This window comes from Suncus etruscus, chromosome 4 (assembly GCF_024139225.1).
Source record: "Suncus etruscus isolate mSunEtr1 chromosome 4, mSunEtr1.pri.cur, whole genome shotgun sequence".
Lineage (NCBI taxonomy): Eukaryota > Metazoa > Chordata > Mammalia > Eulipotyphla > Soricidae > Suncus > Suncus etruscus.
The window spans coordinates 37,311,051-37,333,114 of NC_064851.1; the positions used below are offsets into that span (position 1 = coordinate 37,311,051).

The 22,064-nt window shown below is 35.8% G+C and overlaps 2 protein-coding genes across 3 annotated transcripts in view; both read left to right on the forward strand.

The window, feature by feature from the left end:
- Window positions 1-14,426, forward strand: part of SPATA1 (spermatogenesis associated 1) — a 35,223-nt gene extending 20,797 nt beyond the window's left edge. The window contains 6 exon segments of the mRNA XM_049771259.1: window positions 3,719-3,824; window positions 5,002-5,127; window positions 8,903-9,081; window positions 13,118-13,216; window positions 14,339-14,394; window positions 14,396-14,426. Coding sequence (XP_049627216.1) covers window positions 3,719-3,824; window positions 5,002-5,127; window positions 8,903-9,081; window positions 13,118-13,216; window positions 14,339-14,394; window positions 14,396-14,426 — 597 coding nt within the window.
- RPF1 (ribosome production factor 1 homolog) overlaps window positions 1-22,064 on the forward strand; it is a 1,036,037-nt gene that overhangs the window by 54,291 nt on the left and 959,682 nt on the right. The window lies entirely within an intron of this gene.

The window sequence follows — 22,064 nt, forward strand, 5'->3', positions numbered from 1 at the left end:
CATGTTCTTTAACATTTGGCTGATTCATTCATCCATAGATTTCTTATACTCGGTAGCTAAGGTTTCTTTCATTTCTTTTATTAATTCTTGCATTTCCTTCCTCATTGCTGCTTTTAGGTCACCTTCCCATGGATCTGTGAGTTTTGGCGGACTTGGAAACTTGATAGGGTCTGTCTCTGTATTTTCAGATATTAGGGTTCTCTTTGATTTACCCATATTTCTTTGCGTTTATTGGTATGCTTTGGAGTACACCCACGTGGAATGGTCCCAGGGGAATGCACTCTTCCTGGGCACTGGTGCGGGGGGGGGGGGTCGTGGATGCAGGGATCCCAATGCCCCAGGTGGAGCAGCCTCTGGGCGCTGCACTCACTTTAGGGAGAAGCACGCAGACTGGGGGGCACAGAGGTCTTTGAATGCCCACCTTTTTTTTTTTTTCCAATTTTATGGGTTCTTGATTATTTAAGAAATTTTGGTGTTAGGCCTGAGCTGGCTATACCTATAAGTTGTGTTAAGCTATATTCGCGCGAACGCTATCGCGTTCGTGCGGTTTGCGCAGGCGGCGTGTTTGGACGGGGTCTCCCTAGCTGGGGAGAGCTACAGGAAGTCGCTGGGGGCAGAGCCAAGCTGCTTGCTTGGGCAGCGTGTTTGGGCAGGGTCTCCCTACCTGAAGAATACTGAAGGAAGTCGCCAGGGGTAGAGCCAAACTGTTCGCGCGGGCGGCATGTTTGGACGGGGTCTCCCTAGCTGGAGAGAGCTGCAGGAAGTCGCTGGGGGCAGAGCCAAGCTGCTCCTGTTTTATTTATTAATCCTCAGTTTTGAGGGTGGTTTTTTAAAGTAACTGTGTAAATTATTGTATTTTATAGATGTTGTTCATATTATAGGTGTTATTGGTGTTGGACTTGTCTCCAGTATTAAAAGATATCCTTATAAAAGAGTGGTGTTTTGGCATCTTGTCTGTTTCTTAGATAGAGCATTTTCTCCTGATGTTATAGTGAAATGAATATATTTTATAAATGTGTACATTATATTTTACTTATATATTATATACATATACAATATGTATGTATAAGTAAATACCATATTTTCCAGCATGTAAAAGAACTGGGTGTACTTTTCCAGTTAAAATATAGGGTTTGGGCTATATTCGCTGAATAAGACTACCTCTCTTTTAATGCACACAAAAATGGAAATTAAAAAATATAAGAGAAAAGAGTAGAACCCTCAAAGGTTAACAGTATAAGTTTAATAAAGCTAGACTTTGGAGTGGCAACAATCATTTTACATATGTCATTTGTAGTGAGTGTCTGTGATTTTTTAATAGTGATCTACATTGACAGCAGGGAAAGGGGGCTCCTCCAAGAGCAGCTGGCTGGGTGCAGTGATTAATAGGACAGCTAGAGCTGCTTTTCTGCACAAGACAGCCAAGAAGATGCCATCGAACACAATCTCCAGAGCCCAAACTCGGTAAGGGCCCCACCCAATAAGGTGGTTGCTGATCCTTGCCGTGTGTTTGGGCACAAAGAGCCATTATAAAGGACTGCTGCCTTGTTCCCTGTCTGTTTTTCTGCACAAGACAGCCAAGAAGATACAATTGAACATCATCTCCAGGGCCCAAGAAGAGGAAGAGGAAGAAGAGGAGAAAGAGGAAGAAGAGAAAGAGGAGAAAGAGGAAGAAGGAAAAGAAGACAAGAAAAAAGAAGACAAGAACAGAAGAAGAGGAAGAAGAAAATGAAGATGAGGAGAAAGAAAAAGAAGAGGAAGAAGTAGAAGAGGAGGAGGAAGAAGAGGAGGAAGAGGGGGAAGAAGAATAAGAGAAAGAAGAAAGAAGGAAAAAGGAAAATGGACTGAAGATTTATTTTTATTTTTTTCTTATAATAGTGTCTTTGTTTAAGCACCGTGATTATAAACATGTCTGTAGTTGAATTTCAGTTTAAAAAAAAAAGATTCAAAGAAGGAAGTTGATCAAAAGATACGTAATATAAAGAAAAGTAAAATAAATGATAAAAATCATAGTAAAACAGGGAGCTAGATGGCACAACGGATAGGGTGGTAGCCTTGCATGCAGCTGACCAGCTTCAATCCTCGGCGTCCCATATGGTCTCCTGAGCCTGCCAGAACTTATTTCTAAGTGCAAAACCAGGAACCTGAGCACTGTTGCGTATGACCCCAAAAAAACAAAAACAAAGAAAAGAAAAAAAAAAAGGCTTAATGATGATTAAAAAAAAGTGTACTAAAAATAACATTACTGAAGTGAAAATTCTAGCATACATAAAAAATTAGGTTCTACAAAATGTTAATATAAAAACATAAAGGTAGTTTTAAAAAAGTAAAAAAAAATGAGGAGAAGTTGATATAGATGCAAATACAGAGGAAATAAAATATGAGAACGAAATATATATTAAGAATGTGGAGCACATTTAATGATATGCTGAAACTAGAGGATGCTCCACACCAGCCTGACATCGATGAAAGAAATGCACAGAATCCAGAGTCTTTAAATATAAGAGTCTGATACCAACAATAGCTAAAGTGTGAAAAAATTTCACCGAGACTTTGAGAATGACTGGAGTTGGATAGACTGGTATATCTGGAACCCAGAGTCTGTCTTATGCCAATAAACTTCTGGGGTGAGGCCTTTTTGTAATCAGGTCAAGGATTTTTTTTTCCATTTTCTTCATTTTTCTGGACCTATGCAAACATTGGTGATTGCCACTATCACACCTTTACTATATTTTTTACTCTTATCCTTTAAGGAAAAAAAATACAACTTACTGAACTTAAAAACAAATTACTGTAGTAGAATGCCTGTCTCGAATACAGGCAGGGGAAGGGAAGGGGGGAGGGGGTAATGTTGCACTGGTGAAGAGGGTTGTTCTGGTTATGACTGTAACCCAAATATGATCACATTACTTAAATAAAAATATATTTAAAAAAAATAAATACTAATTAGCAAAAAAAATGTGGAGCTGGAGAGATAACATGGAGGTAAGGCATTTGCCTTGCATGCAAACGGATGGTGGTTTGAATCCTGGCATCCCATATGGTCCCATGAGCCTGCCAGGAGTGATTTCTGAGTGTAGAGCCAGGAATAACCCCTGAGCGCTGCCTGGTGTGACCCAAAAACCAAAAACCAAAAAAAAAAAAACAAAAAAAGAATGTGAAAAAAATTTTTCTACAATATATTGGCATTGGGCCAAGATTTTGAAATGTTACAATAAGTGACTAAGGAACTAAGATATAATATAAGAAAAAAATTTAAAGGAGGAAAAGTATTTCAAAATGAATAATAAAATATTTATTTAAATTCTCAGCTTAAAACTCCTGTATATAATGCTAATAATAGTAAAGTGGAGACTATCATTAAAAATATAGCTAAAAATGAAGATTTAGCAATTCATCATCATCATGTTTGTTTTGTTTTGCTTGGGTTTGGTTTGGTTTGGTTTTGGGGCCACACCTAGTGACACTCGGGCTACTCCTGTCTAAGCGCTCAAAAATCCCTCATGGCTTGGGAGACCATATGGGACGCCAGAGATTGAACACAGGTCCATCCTTGGTCGGCCCCATGCAAGGCAAATGCCCTACTGCTGTGCTATCACTCCGGCCCCTTCATATAATTTTTTTAAAATGTAGTTTTATGGACTACCAATACTTTCAGATTAGTGAATAATAATGTGTTACCCTACTAAATCTTATTAATATTTATGTTGTTTTACAGAGAAGTAAACATGAATACATTATCCTACCAAATCTTAGTGATTTCCCTTCACTTCCTCCTCAACCTATTTGTATTCCAGGAGTTGAATCTTTCTTAGAGATTGAGAGTAAGTACAATGACACTGTAAATACAGATGATTTTATGAGTTAAAGTTAAATAATGCTAATAGGGATAATTATGTAATGGATAAGGAGTTTCAACTTGGAATTTAAAAAATATTTAAAGAGTTCTAGAAATGGATGGTAGTAATATTTATAAAATGTTATGAATGCATGTAGTGCCATTGAATTATACATGACCTATAAATGGTTAAAATGGCAACACTTTATATATATTTAACCAAAAAATTAATTATTAATTTTCATTTTATTTATTTTTGGTTTATGGGCCAAACTTGGTGGTGCTCAGGGCTTATTCCTGACTCTGTACTCAGAAATCACTCTTGATGGGGCTAAGGGGACCACAGAGGGTAACAGGGATTGAAACCAGGGTCAACGGCATCCGAGTACTTTCTCTATCCTTGAAAGTAAAAAATTTAAGTGCATGTATTTTGTGTTGATTGGAATATTTTCTTAAGTACCAATATCATATCTGATATTAACTATACCTTAAAATGCACAAATGAGATAATTCAGGTAGTAGATAATTTATTCAGAGGTATGCTTTGTATACCAGAGGCTTAGATATGATCAGTAGAAACTCATATTCCCTGATCACCACAACAGAAGTGTTTCCTGAGCCCTGATGAGAAACATATTCCCACCAACAAATAAAAAAATAAACAAAAAAACAAAAACAAACAAAAAGTCCTTAAAGAGGACATTATACATAAGAGTTAAGTATGAAAATTTTAGGCCCAAGACAACTTTACAAAAAAACTAAAACAAGAGTTTAAATATTTGAATTTGATTTAAAGTCAATTAGAAAAGCTCCTAGAAATAATAAACAGCAACACACGGCAAAGTGGCTAGTCTCAAAGTCAATACACAAAAATTGATTGCATTTTTACATACAAAACTGAATTTTAATCAATTTTATGCATATGTATAAAGAAAAAGATACTATATTATTTACATATATTTTATATTATTCCACATTTAGAAAATGAGCCCTCATTTTCTTTCTATAGTGACAAATGCTATATTGTAACCAAAAAAAGCAGAATTTTAGGTAAAATCTATTCTTGTTATTTTAGCCATTTTAAAACTCGCACTTTATCTTTAAGTATATAGACCATCTTTTAGCTGTCAAACTTTGATGAGTGTGGGTTATAATCACTTTAGGAGAGAATGTTATTGAACAAATTAATCAAGTAAAGGAAAAAAGACTACACCTGGAGAGTATTAAAGAAGAACTAACTAAAAAAGTTGAACAGCTATTTGAACAAAAGAAATGGACACAACATGATGGTAAAGTTTATTATATATTTTGATAATACAAAGAATACTAATGTTTTATAGAATTTATTTTCTAAACAAATAATAAAATTAAGTTATTAATAAAAATTAATAGTTTTAGTCATTAAATGACATAGTATTTATTTTGGTATAATTTCTAGCTTTAATGTTCAAAGGAAATGGTTTTAAGAAAAATATCACTATATATTTTATTTGCTTTCTATTTTGTTTCTTTAGGGGTGGGAAGTTCCTAAACAGTATTTAGGGTACTTGGAAGCCATTCTCAAGGTTAAACTGTGCAGGTTTGCGGCAAGGCATGTGCTCCAGCCCTTTGAGCTATCTTCCCAGCCACACAAAAAATGTATTTAAAATCAAGTATCTAACTTCAAAGATCAAAATTGGCCAAGAAAACAAAAGCAAAATAGAAACAAAAGGACTTCATAAAACTGAAACATTTCTATGCATTGTTTCTTTAACCAAAAAAACAGTGGCTAAAATAAATGCATCCTACTGAATGAGAGAAAACATTTTACACCAGGGGTCTCAAACGCAATTTACTTGGGGGCCGCATGAGGCAAAATCGGGGTGAGGCAGGGCCACCTAAGGGTTTTCACAAAAAAAAAAAAAAAAAAAAAAAGGACAGTGGACAGGAGCAGGATCAGCGGAAAGCTAGGCACAAACTATTCGCGATTATTCGCTTACCGAATATTCGCAATAAAAAATCGCATTAGTAAGAAAAAATTGCAAAAAATCGCATTAAACATTTGCATACCCCGAACGGAACTGCTCGGGATATGCAAATGTTTAATGCGATTTTTTTCCTTACTAATGCAATTTTTAGTGCGATTATTCGGTAAGCAAATAATTGTGAATACTGCGATATTTGAAGGCCGGCTGTGGGCCACAAAATGTTGTACAGAGGGCCGCAAATGGCCTGAGGGTCGCGAGTTTGAGACCCCTGTTCTACACAAAACAAAGGTTTAATATATTCAGGGTCTAAAGTACTCACAAATCTCCATAGCAAATGAGAACCAAATAATTCCATCAAAAAATAGGAAAAAGAGCTGACAGTTTCTAAAGGATGATATAGAAATGGTTCACAGACATATAAAAAATTTCATATTATCACTATCAGAATTAAAATGGTAATAGATGTGATCTTACACCATTTAGAATGGTCTATACCAAAAAAAAAATCCAATAACAACCTGTACTTGTAGAGATGGATGGAAAGGAACACTAACTATTAATGGGAATTTAGACTGGTTAAACCTCTATGGAAAACAGTATGAAGACTTAACAAGAAAAAAATATATGTCTCAGGTAATCCAAATAGTTCATCTTTGGCATCTCTTCCAAGAATACAAAAAACATTAATTTATAAAGAATATATGCACACTTACGTTCACTGTAGCACTAGTTAAAATAGTCAATATCTTAGAAACAACACAGCAATAAAATAATGGATAAATTGTGGCATCCATCCATATATATGTGTATATATGTATATGTATCTATACATATAAACATATATATGCATACTTAGTGGAATAATACTCAGCTTAAAAAAGATAGTATCTTCCCCTTGCTACAACTTGGAACTAGAGGGTTTCATATTAAGCAGAATAAAACAGAAAGACAAATCCTGGATGATCTCACCATATAAAGTATATAAGAAACAAAAGAAACGGGCAAGTCAATGAAAATAAATCTTTGAAATATAACAATAGTCAGGAGGTTAGAAGTTATGGTGTAGGGGCCAGAGAGATAGCATGGAGGTAAGGTGTTTGCCTTGCATACAGAAGTTTAGTGGTTCAAATCCCAGCATCCCATATGGTCCCCTGAGCCTCCCAGGAGGGATTTCTGAGCATAGAGCCAGGAGTAACCCCTGAGTGCTGCCAGGTGTGATGCCCCCCACCAAAAAAGTGATAGTGTAAGGGCCAGAGAGATAGCATGGAGGTAGGGCATTTGCCTTGCATGCAGAAGGATAGTGGTTCGAATTCCAGCATCCCATATGTTTGGGATGCCTGCCAGGAGCGATTTCTGAACATAAAGCCAGGAGTAACCCCTGAGCGCTGCCGGGTGTGACGCCCCCCCAAAAAAAATCCCACAAAAGTGATGGTGTAAATAGAAGAAATCTAGGACAGTGGAGGGTATGGACCCTTAGATAGTGGGAATGCAGTAACTTTGTGCACAGAAAGCATAACACCATTATAAACTATGTAACCTAAAAAACAAGTAAATAAAAACAACTATCTACTCTAGTAACTTTAGTATTAATTTTAATTTCTTTATTAACTTTTAATATATTCTGATTAATACAAAATAATAATTCACCATAATAGAATTAAACTGTAAACAAATGACAGGGGGAAAATTGCAATTAAACAATAAAATTATATTCCAAGGGCAAAATTCTTCCCAAAAGACTTAGAAATATTTTGCTTTTGTTTGTGTGACATACCTGGTGATGTTCAGGGATTACTCCTGACTTTATTCGGGGATCATTCCTGGCAGGACTCTGGGTACCATATGGGATACTGGCAATCAAACTCAGGTCAGCTGCAGGCAAGGCAAGTGCCCTACCCACTGCACTATCTGACCTCATAATTAGATATATTTTATCTGGGCCTGGAGAGATAGCACAGCGGCGTTTGCCTTGCAAGCAGCCAATCCAGGACCAAAGGTGGTTGGTTCGAATCCCGGTGTCCCATATGCCCCCCCCCCCCCGTGCCTGCCTGGAGCTATTTCTGAGCAGACAGCCAGGAGTAACCCCTGAGCACCGCAGGGTGTGGCCCAAAAACCAAAAGAAAAAAAGAAAAAAAAAGAAATATTTTATCTAACACTTTTAGAGCAATATTTCAGTATTAGATAATACTTTATTCAAAATAAATATTCTCAAATTAGTTATCTAAGATTTTACCTCAAAAACAAAACTAGAAAAGAAAGAACACAATAGCCCTACTTAAGAAAAATAAATAAAAAGCACAAGTCAATAGAATTAGAAACGAAATTTTTAACTTATTGCAAACAAAATACTTTTTATAATTTTTAATTTAATCACCATGAGATACATAGTAACAATGTTGTTCATGATTGAATTTCAATCATACACTGTTCAATGCCCATCCAGTGATATTTCCCACTACCAATGTCCCCAAAAACAAAATGTTTTCTGAAAGATCAGTGAAATTGGTAAACTTCTAACAGGACTACAAAAGGGTAAAAAGAGAAATGAAATCAGTTATCAGTATTATAAATAAAATTAAATATATCATTTAATATATTATATTAAATTATATATATATTTATATATAAATTATATATTATAGATTCCCTCAATATTAGAAGAATCATAAGGAACTACTATAAACAAACATTCAAAAATTGGACCCAGGTATTATTGTTTTGGCTTTTAAGTCATACCCAGTGGTGATCATGGGCTAATCTTGGTTCTGTGCCCTGGAGACCATATTTGATGCCTGGGAAAAGTACCTTAACGCCTGTTTTATCTTGTCCCAGAAGTAATTTTTTTAATTAAGCTTTCTTCATGAATACGTACAAAATTAGAAGAAAACATGTTTGTGCATCCTGAACCTATCACTAACTTTAATTTTATAAAGGCAGGTTATTTTATTATCCACTAAGTATTTATGATTTATATCTAATTTCTTTAGCATATAAGAGAGTAAGATAAGAAAATTTAACTCCAGAATACTTTCATCTTAAAAAATTAAGTAATTTAATCAGTTTCAAACTGTAGGATTTTAATTTTATTTTTTGATAGACTCTGATGTTTGGAAGAAAAAGTACTTTGAAACGAAGAAAGTGACGGCATCTTTGGAGGATATTTTAACAAAACTTCGAGAAGACTTGGAACTTTTCTATAAAAAATTGCTCATGCAACTTGAAGCCCGGGAAATCAAGATGAGACCAAAGAACATGGCAAACATCACAGAGTCTAAGGTAATACTACTGTGTTATTCAATTAGAGAAGTCTGACTGAAAATACATATTTTTAAATATTAGCATTAACTTATATAGGATGCTTTGGGCTATTAAAACTGACTTAATGTCTAGAAAAATTTATGCAGATGATGCTAAAAGATACACTTTATGTGCCGCACCTCTTACTTTTCTAGCTCATTATTTTTCATGAGAGCAATGGATACAAATTATAAGTAGGCTATATACTGCCAAAGTTTTCTTAGATTCTGAGAATAATGGTTTTGAATTTCAGGTGTACAGTGTTCCAGTTCTACCACTAATGTCCCCAGTTTCCTCCATCCTTAGCCTCCTTGGCATGCACATTTTAAAAATGCACTTATTTTGTTTTTGGTTTTTGGGGTTTTTTTGGGGGGGGTCACACTCAGCGGCACTCAGGGTTACTCTTATCTCTGCACACAGAAATCGCTCCTGGCTGGCATGGGGGACCATATGGAATGCCAGGATTCGAACCACTGTCAGTCCTGGATCGGCTGCTTGCAAGACAAACACCCTACCACTGTGCTATCTCTCCAGCCCCCAAAATGTACATTTTAAACTTTCATTTTTAAACTTTGGATTCCATGCCTACAGTATTGTTGGCTCTGTTTTAGATTTTACTTGCTCTATTTATATATAAATATATTTTATATAGGGGCCGAAGAGATATGATGGAGGTAGAGTGTTTGCCTTGCATGCAGAAGGATGGTGGTTCAAATCCCAGCATCCCATATGGTCCCCCGAGCCTCTCAGGAGTGATTTCTGAGCATAGAACCAGAAGTAACCCCTGAGTGCTGCCGGGTATGACCCAAAAATATATATATTTTTTTACATATTATCTAGGAATATAATATACATTATATTTTATATATATTTAATATTATTTAATATATATTATATATAGGCCACACACAAAGCACCTGACACCTACCCCTGTTACCTCCCATTCATCTCTTCTTATTCCCTCTCTCATATTTTTCCTTGCATGTTCTTATAATTTCTATGATCAAAGGCCAAGAATATTTTGGGTATCCTCTCTTTGGTACTATGTATTTCCTCCTCCTGTTATTCTTCTATATATCACAAATAAGTGAGGTCCTCCAATAAAAACTAAGATCCATCTTCTAACATAGTATTAACTGTTTTTTTTTTTATAATTTTCATGCTATATCGTATGTATCCAGAATTTGTCTTTTAACTAGAAGTTTGGGCCTTTTGATTCATTTATTCCATATCTACCACCCCACTTTCTATTTATAACAAACACATATCTGTTCCTAAGAGTAAAGCTTTTTTTAATATTTTTACAAATATTTAAAAAACATATATAAGACATATATATAAGCATATATATAAAACCCAAATGGGCTTATTATGGTTTTCCTATATTGGTTGATAGTTTTTTGCCTTTTTTAGTTTGGCAGCCATGTCCAGTGTCACTTTACTTGGGGGACCATATAGGATGCCAGGAATCTAATACAGATTGGCCGCATGCAAAGCAAATGCCCTACAAGTTGTGTGTACTATTGCAACGGCCCAGTTGGTACAGTTTTTAACATAGCTGACACTTTAAAAAGTAAATCTTGTTTTGGGGTCCAAATGATAGCACAGAGGGTAGGTCATTTGTTTGCTTTGCACGTAACCAACAGAGTTTGGGTTCGACTCTGTAAGCCTTGCCAGAAGTAATTTTTGAACTCAGAGCCAGGAGTAATCTGTGAGAGCCACCGAGTGTCGCCCAAAAACAAGCAAACAAAACAATTGTTTTTTATCAAGTAGTTGCATTCACAGAGGCAGCTTAAGTTTAAATTTTTTGACCATTTTGCTTCATAAACGTTTTCAAACAAAAGTAACACAAAAACGTGTCATGTATTAAATAGATTTTCTCATAAAAACATTCGTTGTTATGTATTATAAAGCAAATGATCTGGGACCAGAACGATAATGCAGAGGGCAGGAAACTTGCCTTGTATGAGGCCAACCTGGGTTTAATCTCCCACAATCCAGGTGGTCTTCAAAGCACTGCCAAAAATGATTCCTTGGTGCAGAGCCAGGAGTAACTACCTCTGAGCACCACTCAAATATATCACCCAAAAAACCACAAATAAACAAGTAGTCAGGTAATCTCATTTTAGCTAATAAAGCATTTCATGTAATGCTTTACATTTTAGCTAATAAAGCATTACATCAATTTGTAAAAACTTTCAAAACTATAGCCTCTTTTGCTTTTTTTTTTCTTCTCCTACCTTTCATGCTATCTTTTTTCTTTGAGTTGCTGAAAGGCTTACAAAACATCTTTGAAAATCTGAGGACTGTGAAGAGAATATTGTTCCAATTATTATAAGCAATAGGCATAGAAAACCATTTCTACCCTTGGGTATTTCAGCATTTAAAGAAGAGAGCTGCATATAGCATTCACCTTTCTCCAGTCCTTAAAGTTTCAATTCTCTTTCTTTTTCTTTTTCTTTTTTTCTTTTTTTGGTTTTTGGGCCACATCCGCCGATGCTCAGGGGTTACTCCTGGCTGTCTGCTCAGAAATAGCTCCTGGCAGGCACGGGGGACCATATGGGACATTTCGAACCAACCATCTTTGGTCCTGGATCAGCTGTTTGCAAGGTAAACGCCGCTATGCTATCTCTCCGGGCCCATCAATTCTGTTTCTAAAGTCCAAGTATCTAGTCTTTAGGTGCTACTTGATAAACATCAGCTAAATAAACTTTAAACTTCAACTTGAGTCATTTAACCTTATTCTTAAAATATTTTCCACTTGAACTTTTATTATAATTCACTTGAGTTTCTATCTACTTTTCTGAATATTTAAATATTTGAAATATTGAATAGTAATAAAAGAATTTCTCAGCTTCACAACTCAACCCTACTAGTTATGCATTAATTTAAAATAAATTAATTGGGGCCAGAGAGGTGGCTCAGCTGTAGGGCATTTGCCTTACATGCTACTAACCTAAGATAGACCGCAGTTTGATCCCCAGGCATTCCATATGATCCCCCCAAGCCAAGAGCGATTTCTGAGCACATAGCCAAGAGTAGTAACCCCTGAGCATCACCAGTTGTGGCCCAAAACAAAATCAAATAAAATAATTAATTTATGTTAATAAAATTTAAGAATTTTAACTCACTTTTAAAGAGACATCTAATACATACCTTTTATCTTATTGTGTATCATTTTACTGTGAAGTAACACCTTCATTTTAAAATTTTATTTTAAGTCAACAAAATTAACATACCAATTTAAAAAACCTTCTAAAAGAACATAGCAAATAGATGTAAAATAAACATTTATTACATAAATAAAAATGCTTCTAATGTTCACCTTTATTTTCAGAATAATCAAGACAGAGTGAATGCTGATGATTTTGGTGGGAAAGTTGACAAAAGATAGTAACATGTTGCCAGAAGTTTGGTTTTCTAATCTTTATGGTAGCTATTTGTACTTCTTTCTAAAACACCAGTAAATAATTATTTTTTAAAAACCCTAGCATATTCATTTTGTACTAGTAGTTTTTGTGGTGCTATTTTAATTATAATTTATATAAATAATGATTTTTACAATATATGAATCATGATAGTAAATCATGATAGATAAAGTAGCTCTAAAATCAATTAAAAATTTACTCCATAGCAATATGTTGATTTTATGAAATATTATATTCATGATTTGTTCTTATAATACTTGTTAATTATAGTTTGTTTCCAAAGCAATTAAAAATGAAAATGGAGTGGGAGTTGGAGAGATATACAAGGATTAAGGTACTTGCTTTGCAAGCAGTTTACCCTTGTTTGATCTATGATCTCCAAATATCACCAGGGGTAACCCAGGAACACAAAACCAGGAGTAAGCTTTGGGAACAGAAAAGTGTGACCCAAAAATGAAAAAAAAAAAAAAAGAAAGAAAAGAAAAGAAATTGAAAATAAATAAAAATTAGACACTTATTCTATTTGTTTTGTTGTTGTTTTCTGTTTGAGAATTATTCTAAGTAAATATTTTTTCATATCCACACAGAATTATTTTATAATACAGATCACTGAGGTACAACATGCAATCGACCAACTTAAGAGAAAACTAGATACTGACCAAATCAAACTCATAATAGAAATAAAGGTAATTTATATTTATTCTTAGCAATTTTATAATTTTTAACCTGGAAATAAGAGTTTGGGTCTCTCCTCTTCTCTCTCTCTCTTTCTCTCTCTCTCTCTCACGCTTTCTCTCACTCTCTTTCTCTCTCTCTTTCTTTCTTTCTTTCTCTCTCTTTCTCTCTTTCTTTCTTTCTCTCTTTCTCTCTTTCTCTCTTTCTTTCTCTCTTTCTCTTTCTTTCTTTCTCTTTCTTTCTTTCTTTCTTTCTTTCTTTCTTTCTTTCTTTCTTTCTTTCTTTCTTTCTTTCTTTCTTTCTTTCTTTCTTTCTTTCTTTCTTTCTTTCTTTCTTTCTTTCTTTCTTTCTTTCTTTCTTTCTTTCTTTCTTTCTTTCTTTCTTTCTTTCTTTCTTCTTTCTTTCTTTCTTTCTTTCTTTCTTTCTTTCTTTCTTTCTTTCTTTCTTTCTTTCTTTCTTTCTTTCTTTCTTTCTTTCTTTCTTTCTTTCTTTCTTTCTTTCTTTCTTTCTTTCTTTCTTTCTTTCTTTCTTTCTTTCTTTCTTTCTTTCTTTCTTTCTTTCTTTCTTTCTTTCTTTCTTTCTTTCTTTCTTTCTTTCTTTCTTTCTTTCTTTCTTTCTTTCTTTCTTTCTTTCTTTCTTTCTTTCTTTCTTTCTTTCTTTCTTTCTTTCTTTCTTTCTTTCTTTCTTTCTTGGGCATACCAAGTGATGTTCAGAGGTTATTTCAGGCCCTGCACTCAAGAATTTCATAAAGATGCTGAAGATCAAACCAGGGTGGGCTGCATGCAAGGCAAACACCTATTCACTCTGTTATTGTTTCAGCCCCAAATCACAATAGATTCTGAATTTTAGCAAAAATTAAAGTTCTTTTTCATTCTATTTTTTCAGAAGTTTAATTTTATTATGCCTTTATACAAATCAATAAAATTATTATAAAGCACACTTACAGTAAATATGCTTATTAAAGTAGAATTATGACATATATATGAACACTAGTGATTCTATAGGTTGAAGATATGGGAGGCAAATGAGAGAAGATAGTTAAAGTAGTTTTTAAGATACATTTTGAATGATAGTTATATAATTTTAGAAGGGCAAGATGAAAATGCATTTATAAAGGATAATTCTTTCCATAGATGAGAAAACAAGCAATTTCTGATTTACGGGAATTGAAAGCTGAATTGGCACAGAAGACAATAGATATTTCTTTACAACCTGAACTAGGTATGCTAATTCAAAACTTTTGTCAAAATATTAAATAAATGAACAGATTTACTTGACTGATGTTCTTAGAGTAATCATGTTTATATTTTCAATATTTTATATAAATCATATTTTATATTTCTTTACTTTTTTATGAATATGAGAAAGTGTTTGAGGAAAATTAGAAGTAAAACAATAAAACAAGTAGAGCTTGGATTCCCAGGTGTTGGGGGGAAGGCTATTGGCCGGGCCCCAGGACTGAGTGTTGCTTCCTCTAGGTGGTCCCAGGGAGAACTGGCTAAGGCCCAGAGTGGTCTCGGGGCAGAGCACCACTGACTCCCAGAGGGGAGGGGGCAAGTGATCTAGGCACAACTAGGCCCTCTATCATTGTGGCTAGGAGTGGAACTGCAATGGCTAGTAGGAAGAGGGGAAGGAGTAATTGACCCAGGCTCAATTGGAGGATAGGGGAAGGGTCAAAATTCAGCGACCTCAGCCAACATACCCACCTAGAGTGGCACTCCAGAGAAGGGACCCAGCCCCATGCCACAAGAGGCAAAAGCAAGCTGAAATCTAAAGGCACTGCATTCCAAGCCAAACCAATAAATGCAAAGAGATATGGGTAAACTAAGGAAAACTAACAACTGGGGATATGGAGAGAAATTTTAACAAGCTTCCAACTCCACCAAAACGCACAGACCCCAATTGATGAGGACCTAAAAGTAGCCATGAGAAAAGAAATGCAAGCCATGGTAAAAAATGAAAGAATCACTAGCCAGCGAGTACGAGAAATTCATGATGAACAAATCAACCAACTTAAAGACCTGTTACAGAACATGAGAGGTTTCATACAAATGGAATTAGAGAAAATAAAAAACGCCTTGAAAAGCCATAATAACAGAATCACACAGAAGAACTTGAAGAAAAACTGCAAACAAAAAAATAACAAAGAAGCCAACACAGAAATAAAAAGTAAAGCACTGGAAGAAAATGTCCAGTATTTAATGAACAAAGACAGAATAAATAATCTAAGAATCGTAGATAACCTGAAGGGGAGGAAATGGGAAAAGGGGAAGACCAAGTAGTCAGGGAAATAATAGCAAAAATTTTCCCACCCTCTGGAAAGAGGCTTTGGTGCAAATCCAGAAAGTGAAAAGAGTCCTTAATAAAATAGACGCTAATAAACCAACACCAAGACCAGGGGTCTGCAACCTTTCAGACATAAAGAGCCACTTGGACCCGTTTCCGAAGGAAACTGGGAGCCGCAAAACCATTGCAACATTTAAAACAAATATAACACTGCATATATTGTTTCTTACCTTAATGCTATATACGTCACCAGGTACGGCTGCCTCCATTGGCTCCGCTCCTCAGCTCCGCCTCACTGCTATAGATATAGCGGAGAGAAGCGGAGCTGAGATTAAAGCAGTATTTTTTTTTTCTGACATCGGCTCCGGAGCCGCGGCAAGCCTTCAAAAGAGCCGCATGCGGCTCCGGAGCCGCAGGTTGCCGACACCTGACCAAGACATATAGTAATCCAAATGGCAAAAAAATAAAGAGAAAGTTGAACTCTTTAAAGCAATAGGGAGGAAAAAAACCTCAAGTACAAAAGAAGAAAGATAAGTATCAAACCAGATTTCCCATTTGAAGCAATTTAAGCAAGAAGACAGTGGAATGGCATATTTAAATGACCAAATGAAAGAAATTTCCAACCTAGAGTCCACTATCCAGCAAAACTCTCATTCATATGAAAGTGAAGACTAAAATATTCTCGAACAAAAAAACAAACTCTCATTATTTGTGCAAACAAAACCGATTCTAAATGACCTACTCAGAGACAAATTACACAATACAAACCACCCTACACACAACTACAACTGCACAACAGCTCTCTCTGTCAATAATCTCCCTAAATGTTAATGGACTAAACTCTCCCATTAAAAGACACATAATAGAGGGCTGGATTAGAAAACATAAACTGGATTTCTTCTGCCTGCAAGAAACACACCTACAAGTACAGAATAGGCAGAGGCTTAGAATAAAAGGATGGAAATCAATTATTCAGGCCAATGGAAAACAAAACAAAACAAAAAAGCAGGGATGGCATTCTTATATCGGACCTAATTGCATTCAACTTCAAGAAAGTGCTTAGAGACAAAGAGGGTCACTACTTACTTATCAGGGGAATATTAGATCAAGAAATACTAACCCTGGTTAATATTTATGCACCTAATGCAAAGCCAGCAAAATATGTAAGGCAATTGCTTGCAAACCTAGAGAAACACATGAAAGGATATGTGATAGTAGTAGGAGATCTCAATGCTCCACTATCACTACTGGACAGATCCACCAGACAGAAAACTAGCAAAGAAATAAGAGCCCTAAATAAAAAATTATAAGTTCTAGGGCTAATAGGGACCTCCACCCCCAGAAAACAGAATACACATTCTTCTCAAGCCCACATGGAACTTTCTCCAGAATAGATCATTCCTTAGGATATAAATCTAACTTGTATAAAATCACAAATGTACGGATCATTAGAAGCACCCTATCAGAGGTCAAAATTGACTGTAAGAAGAATGGAAAAAAATCCAACACCTGGAGAATAAACAACATACTGCTCAAAAATAGCTGGATCAAAGAGGAACTCAAGGAAGAAATAAAAAGATTCCTTGAGACAAATGATAATGAAGAGACAACTTGTCAAACTCTGTGGGACACAGCAAAAGCTGAAATTAAGAGGAAACTCATAGCAATACAGGTCTATGTCAGGAAAAAAGAAAATGACAAAAATCAGCAGTTTAAAGGGTCATCTTAAGGAGCTGGAACAACAGCAGCAAAAAAAAAACCCCAAACACAACCAGAAGACAAGAAATAATAAAAACCAGAGCAAAAATATACAATTTAGAAGCTAAGAAAACAATACAGAAAATCAATGAGACCAGGAGTTGGTTTTTCAAAAGAATAAACAAGATAGACAAACCACTGGCCAGAGTCATGAAAAAATAGAGGGAAAACACCCAAATAAGTAGGATCACAAATGAAAGGAGAGAGATTACAACAGAACCCTGAGAAATACAACACATCATGAAGACTTATTATGAACAACTATACTCAGTTAGGCTAGAGAATCCAGAAGAAATCGACAGATTCTTGGAAAAATACCATCTTGTGAGACTGGAAAAGGAGGATTTAGAAAGCCTAAATAGGCCAATCACTTCGGAGGAAATTGAATCAGTAATTAAGAAACTCCCCAAGAACAAAAGTCCAGGTCCAAATGGTTTTACAGGTGAATTCTATGAAACATTCCGACAAGGATTACAACCATTGATCCACAGACTCTTCGAAACCATTGAAAAGACAGGAATCCTCCCCAATTCCTTTTATGAGGCTAATATCACACTCATTCCAAAAGTTGGCAAAGACACTGCCAAAAAAGAGAACTACAGACCAACCTCACTAATAAACATAGATATAAAAATACTCAACAAAATCTTAGCAAACCGAATACAGCACTACATCAAAAAAGATTATACACCATGACCAAGTGCATTTCATCCCAGGGATACAAGGATAGTTCAACATATGCAAATAAATCAACATCATACACCACATCAACAATAAGAAAGACAAAAATCACATGATTATATCAATTGACTGAGAGAAGGCATTTGACATTTATTCATGTTGAAAACACTTAGCAAAATAGACTTGGAAGGAACCTTCCTCAAGATCGTTACAGCTATCTATGAATAGCCCACACCAACATTATCCTTAATGGCAAAAAACTGAAAGCATTTCCACTAATATCAGGAACTAGGCAAGGTTGTCCACTCTCTCCACTCTTATTCAATATAATCTTTGAAGTCCTAGCAATAGCAATCAGACAAGAGAAGAGAATCAAAGAAATTCAAATAAGGAAAGAGGAACTCAAACGATCTCTTTTTTTCAGAAGATATGATGATATACATCAAAAACCCTAAAGAGTCCACAGTAAAGCTCTTAGAAACAATCAATACAGTAAAGTGGCTGGCTACAAGTTAATACACAAAAGACAGTAGTGTTCCTCTATACAAATAATGAAGTAAAGGAGAAAGATATTAAGGAGACAATCCCATTAAAATAGTATCCAAAAATATCAAGTACCTAGGAATCAACCTTACAAGGGAAGTGAAGGACCTATTCCAGGGGTTTCAAACTCGCAGCCCGAGGGCCATTTGCCCCTCCGTACAACATTTTGTGGCCCACGGCCAGCCTTCAAATATCACAGTATTTGTGATTATTCACTTACTTTTTTTTTTGTGAAATCCCTTATGCGGCCCTGCCTCATCCCGACTGCCTCCTGCGGCCCCCAGGTAAATTGAGTTTAAGACCCCTGACCTATACCATGAAAACTTCAAAACACTTCAGAAAGAAATTGAAGAGGATCTAAGAAAATGGAAGAACATCCCATGCTCATGGATAGGTAGAATTAACATAGTCAAAATAACTATCCTACCTAAATTTCTATATAGATATAATGCATTCCTATTCAAATTCAAACATCATTTTTAAACACTCAGAACAATCAATCATAAAATTTATCTGGCACCACAAAAGACCAGGATAGCTAAATACATACTGAAAAACAAGAAGCTGGGTGACATCTTTTTACCTAACCTGAAGCTATACTATAAAGCCATAGTGATCAAAACAGCATGGTACTGGAACAAAGAAGAGCCTCAGATCAGTAGGTTAGAACAGAATTTCCAGAGATAAACCCCCCAAATATACAATCAACTAATATTTGACAAAAGAGAACTTGAAATGGAACAAAGAAAGTCTCTTCAACAAATGGTGTTGGTACAACTGGAAAACCACCTGTAAGAAACTGAAAATTAGGGCCCGGAGAGATAGCACAGCGGTGTTTGCCTTGCAAGCAGCTGATTCAGGACCAAAGGTGTCCCATATGGTCCCCCGTGCCTGCCAGGAGCTATTTATGAGCATACAGCCAGGAGTAACCCCTGAGCACAGTCGGGTGTGGCCCAAAAACCAAAAGAAAAAAAAAAAGAAAGAAAGAAAAAAAGAAAAAAGAAACTGAAAATTGGGCCCGGAGAGATAGCACAGTGGCGTTTGCCTTGCAAGCAGCCAATCCAGGACCAAACGTGGTTGGTTCGAATCCCGGTGTCTCATATGGTCCCCCGTGCCTGCCAGGAGCTATTTCTGAGCAGACAGCCAGGAGTAACCCCTGAGCAACGCCGGGTGTGCCCCCCCCCCCAAAAAAAAGAAAAAAAGAAACTGAAAATTGATCTATACCTCACTCCTTATACAAAAGTCAACTCAAAATGGATTAAAGACCTTGAAATCAAACCTGAATTTATAAAGTTTATTGAGGAAAATAATAGGCAGAACACTCAAAGACCTACATATTAAAGGATAGAACACCAATGGCAAGAACTTTAGCATCAAACCTAAACAAATGGGAATACATCAAACTAAAAAGTTTCTGCATGGCAAAAGAAATCCTATGTAATACTAAAAGACAGTTAACAGAATGGAAAAAAAAATTTTGCACTCAACATGTCAGATAAAGTGCTGATATCCAGAATATACAAAGCACTCAGAAAGCTGAGCCCCCCAAAATCTAATAAAGCCATAGAAAAATAGGAAGAAGAAAAGAATAAACACTTCTCTGAGGAAGACCAAAAGATGGCCAAAAGACATATGAAAACATGCTCCCTTCACTCATCATTAGGGAACTCCAAATCAAGACAACAATGAGGTACCACCTTACACCAGTGAGGACGGCTCACATAAAAAATAAAGGGAACAATCTCTATTGGCAGGGATGTGGTATGAATGGAACTCTTATCCACTGCTGGTGGAAATGCCCCCTGGTCCAACTCCTATGGAAAAAAAGTCTGGAGAGGGCATAGTAAACTCAGAATTGAGCTGCCATATGACCCAGCAATTGCTCTCCTGGGTATCTGTCCCCAAGTTGGAAGAACATTTATCCCAAAGTATGTATGCACCCCACTATTTATCACAGCACTCAGTACAATAGCCAAGATTTGGAACCAACCTCGATGTCCAACAACAAATGATTGGAACATGAAAACGTGGTATTTATACACCAATGGAATACTACATAGTAGTTAGAAATAATACAGTCATAGATTTTGCAGCAACATGGATGGATCTACAAAATATTATGTTAAATGAAGTAAGCCAGAAGATGAAAAATAAATACAGAATGATAGCACTATTTTAAAGTACCTAGAATATACACCATAGATACATGTAATACTTCATGAACAAATACAACGGTTTAACAGGGTAGAAATTCCAAACACTGTAATTGTCAACATTTACTGGTGAATAGTTCCCAAAACAAGTAGAAGTGGAACAACACAAAGCCTCGACTACTCATTATTCTATAAAAAAAAAAAAAACCAGCAATAGCAGAAACAACAACGTAGAGATAACAGGTATGTAATTAGCTTTTTAACACAAAGGCCCATAATAATGTCTTAGGGATCTTATACAGGATTACAGGTAATGAATATGATGGGAAGTCAGTGACTCCAGCAGAAGTGTTTCATAACTATATGTTTTAATACCTTAATCTTACTATATTTAAAATAACCTCTCAGCTTTTCTGTCCACAGGGGTTCTTGGATACAAAGAGTGGACAACTTAAGTTGACACCTCAGTGCTCAGCCACACTAGATACCATAATCAGTTTGCATTATGAAAATATCTTGATAAAACACTTTAACATACCCTTTATCTCTAGATTATGCCCTCTATTAGGACCTGAAGCATGTGACCAGCCAGACCACTGAAGCAGTCAACTGTGACCCACAGACTTATATTATAGAACCTACTCATCGAACACGTTTAGGCAAACTAACATTTTCTTTCTCTTCTCTTCTCACTACTTCTTTCTTTCTCCATTTTCTTCTTCTACCCTTTCTTCCTCATTATCACCAATTCAATCAATGTCAAATAAAAACTACACTGTCACTTCCTCTTTAGGAAAGGAAATTCGATGCATAAGGTGCTGCAGACAATACTACATAAGGTAACCACCTATACTGTATAGATAGGCCTCAGTAACACATTGCTTAGTACACGAGATGCGAAACCTATGTGTATCCAAATTGCTCCAGTCATCACCTTATTCTGAAAGCCTCATTCAAGAAGGCCCAACCCCGTCAGTAATAAAATCTCTAGAAATTGAGAAAACCTGCCAACTTAGTTGATGTATTAGTTTCTTTACCTTGCTTGTGCTATGTTTACCTATTTTTCTGTTCTCATCTATTTCTTCTCCCCCCTCCTCTTTTTCTTAAGATATACTTAAGCTAACTATTGTATGTTTCTATGTGGGCATGAGCACATAGAGAGAGGACTCCTCCATGAGAGCCAAACCTAAATTGTAAACAACCCATGTCTATAGTATATATAGCCCCTCCCATTTACTACCCCCCACCCCTTCAGAAATCCGTCTATCCCTTCACCCCCAATCCCAACCCAATATCCCACATTAGTAAAACTCTTTACCTCAGTTCTTAATCCATTAGGCATCAAGACCGGCCTCCTATCTCAATAAACCATTACCCAGCACCCAAGCGAAGGGACATCCACTCAGACCCACACTTCATCCCCAGCAAGAAACTACAA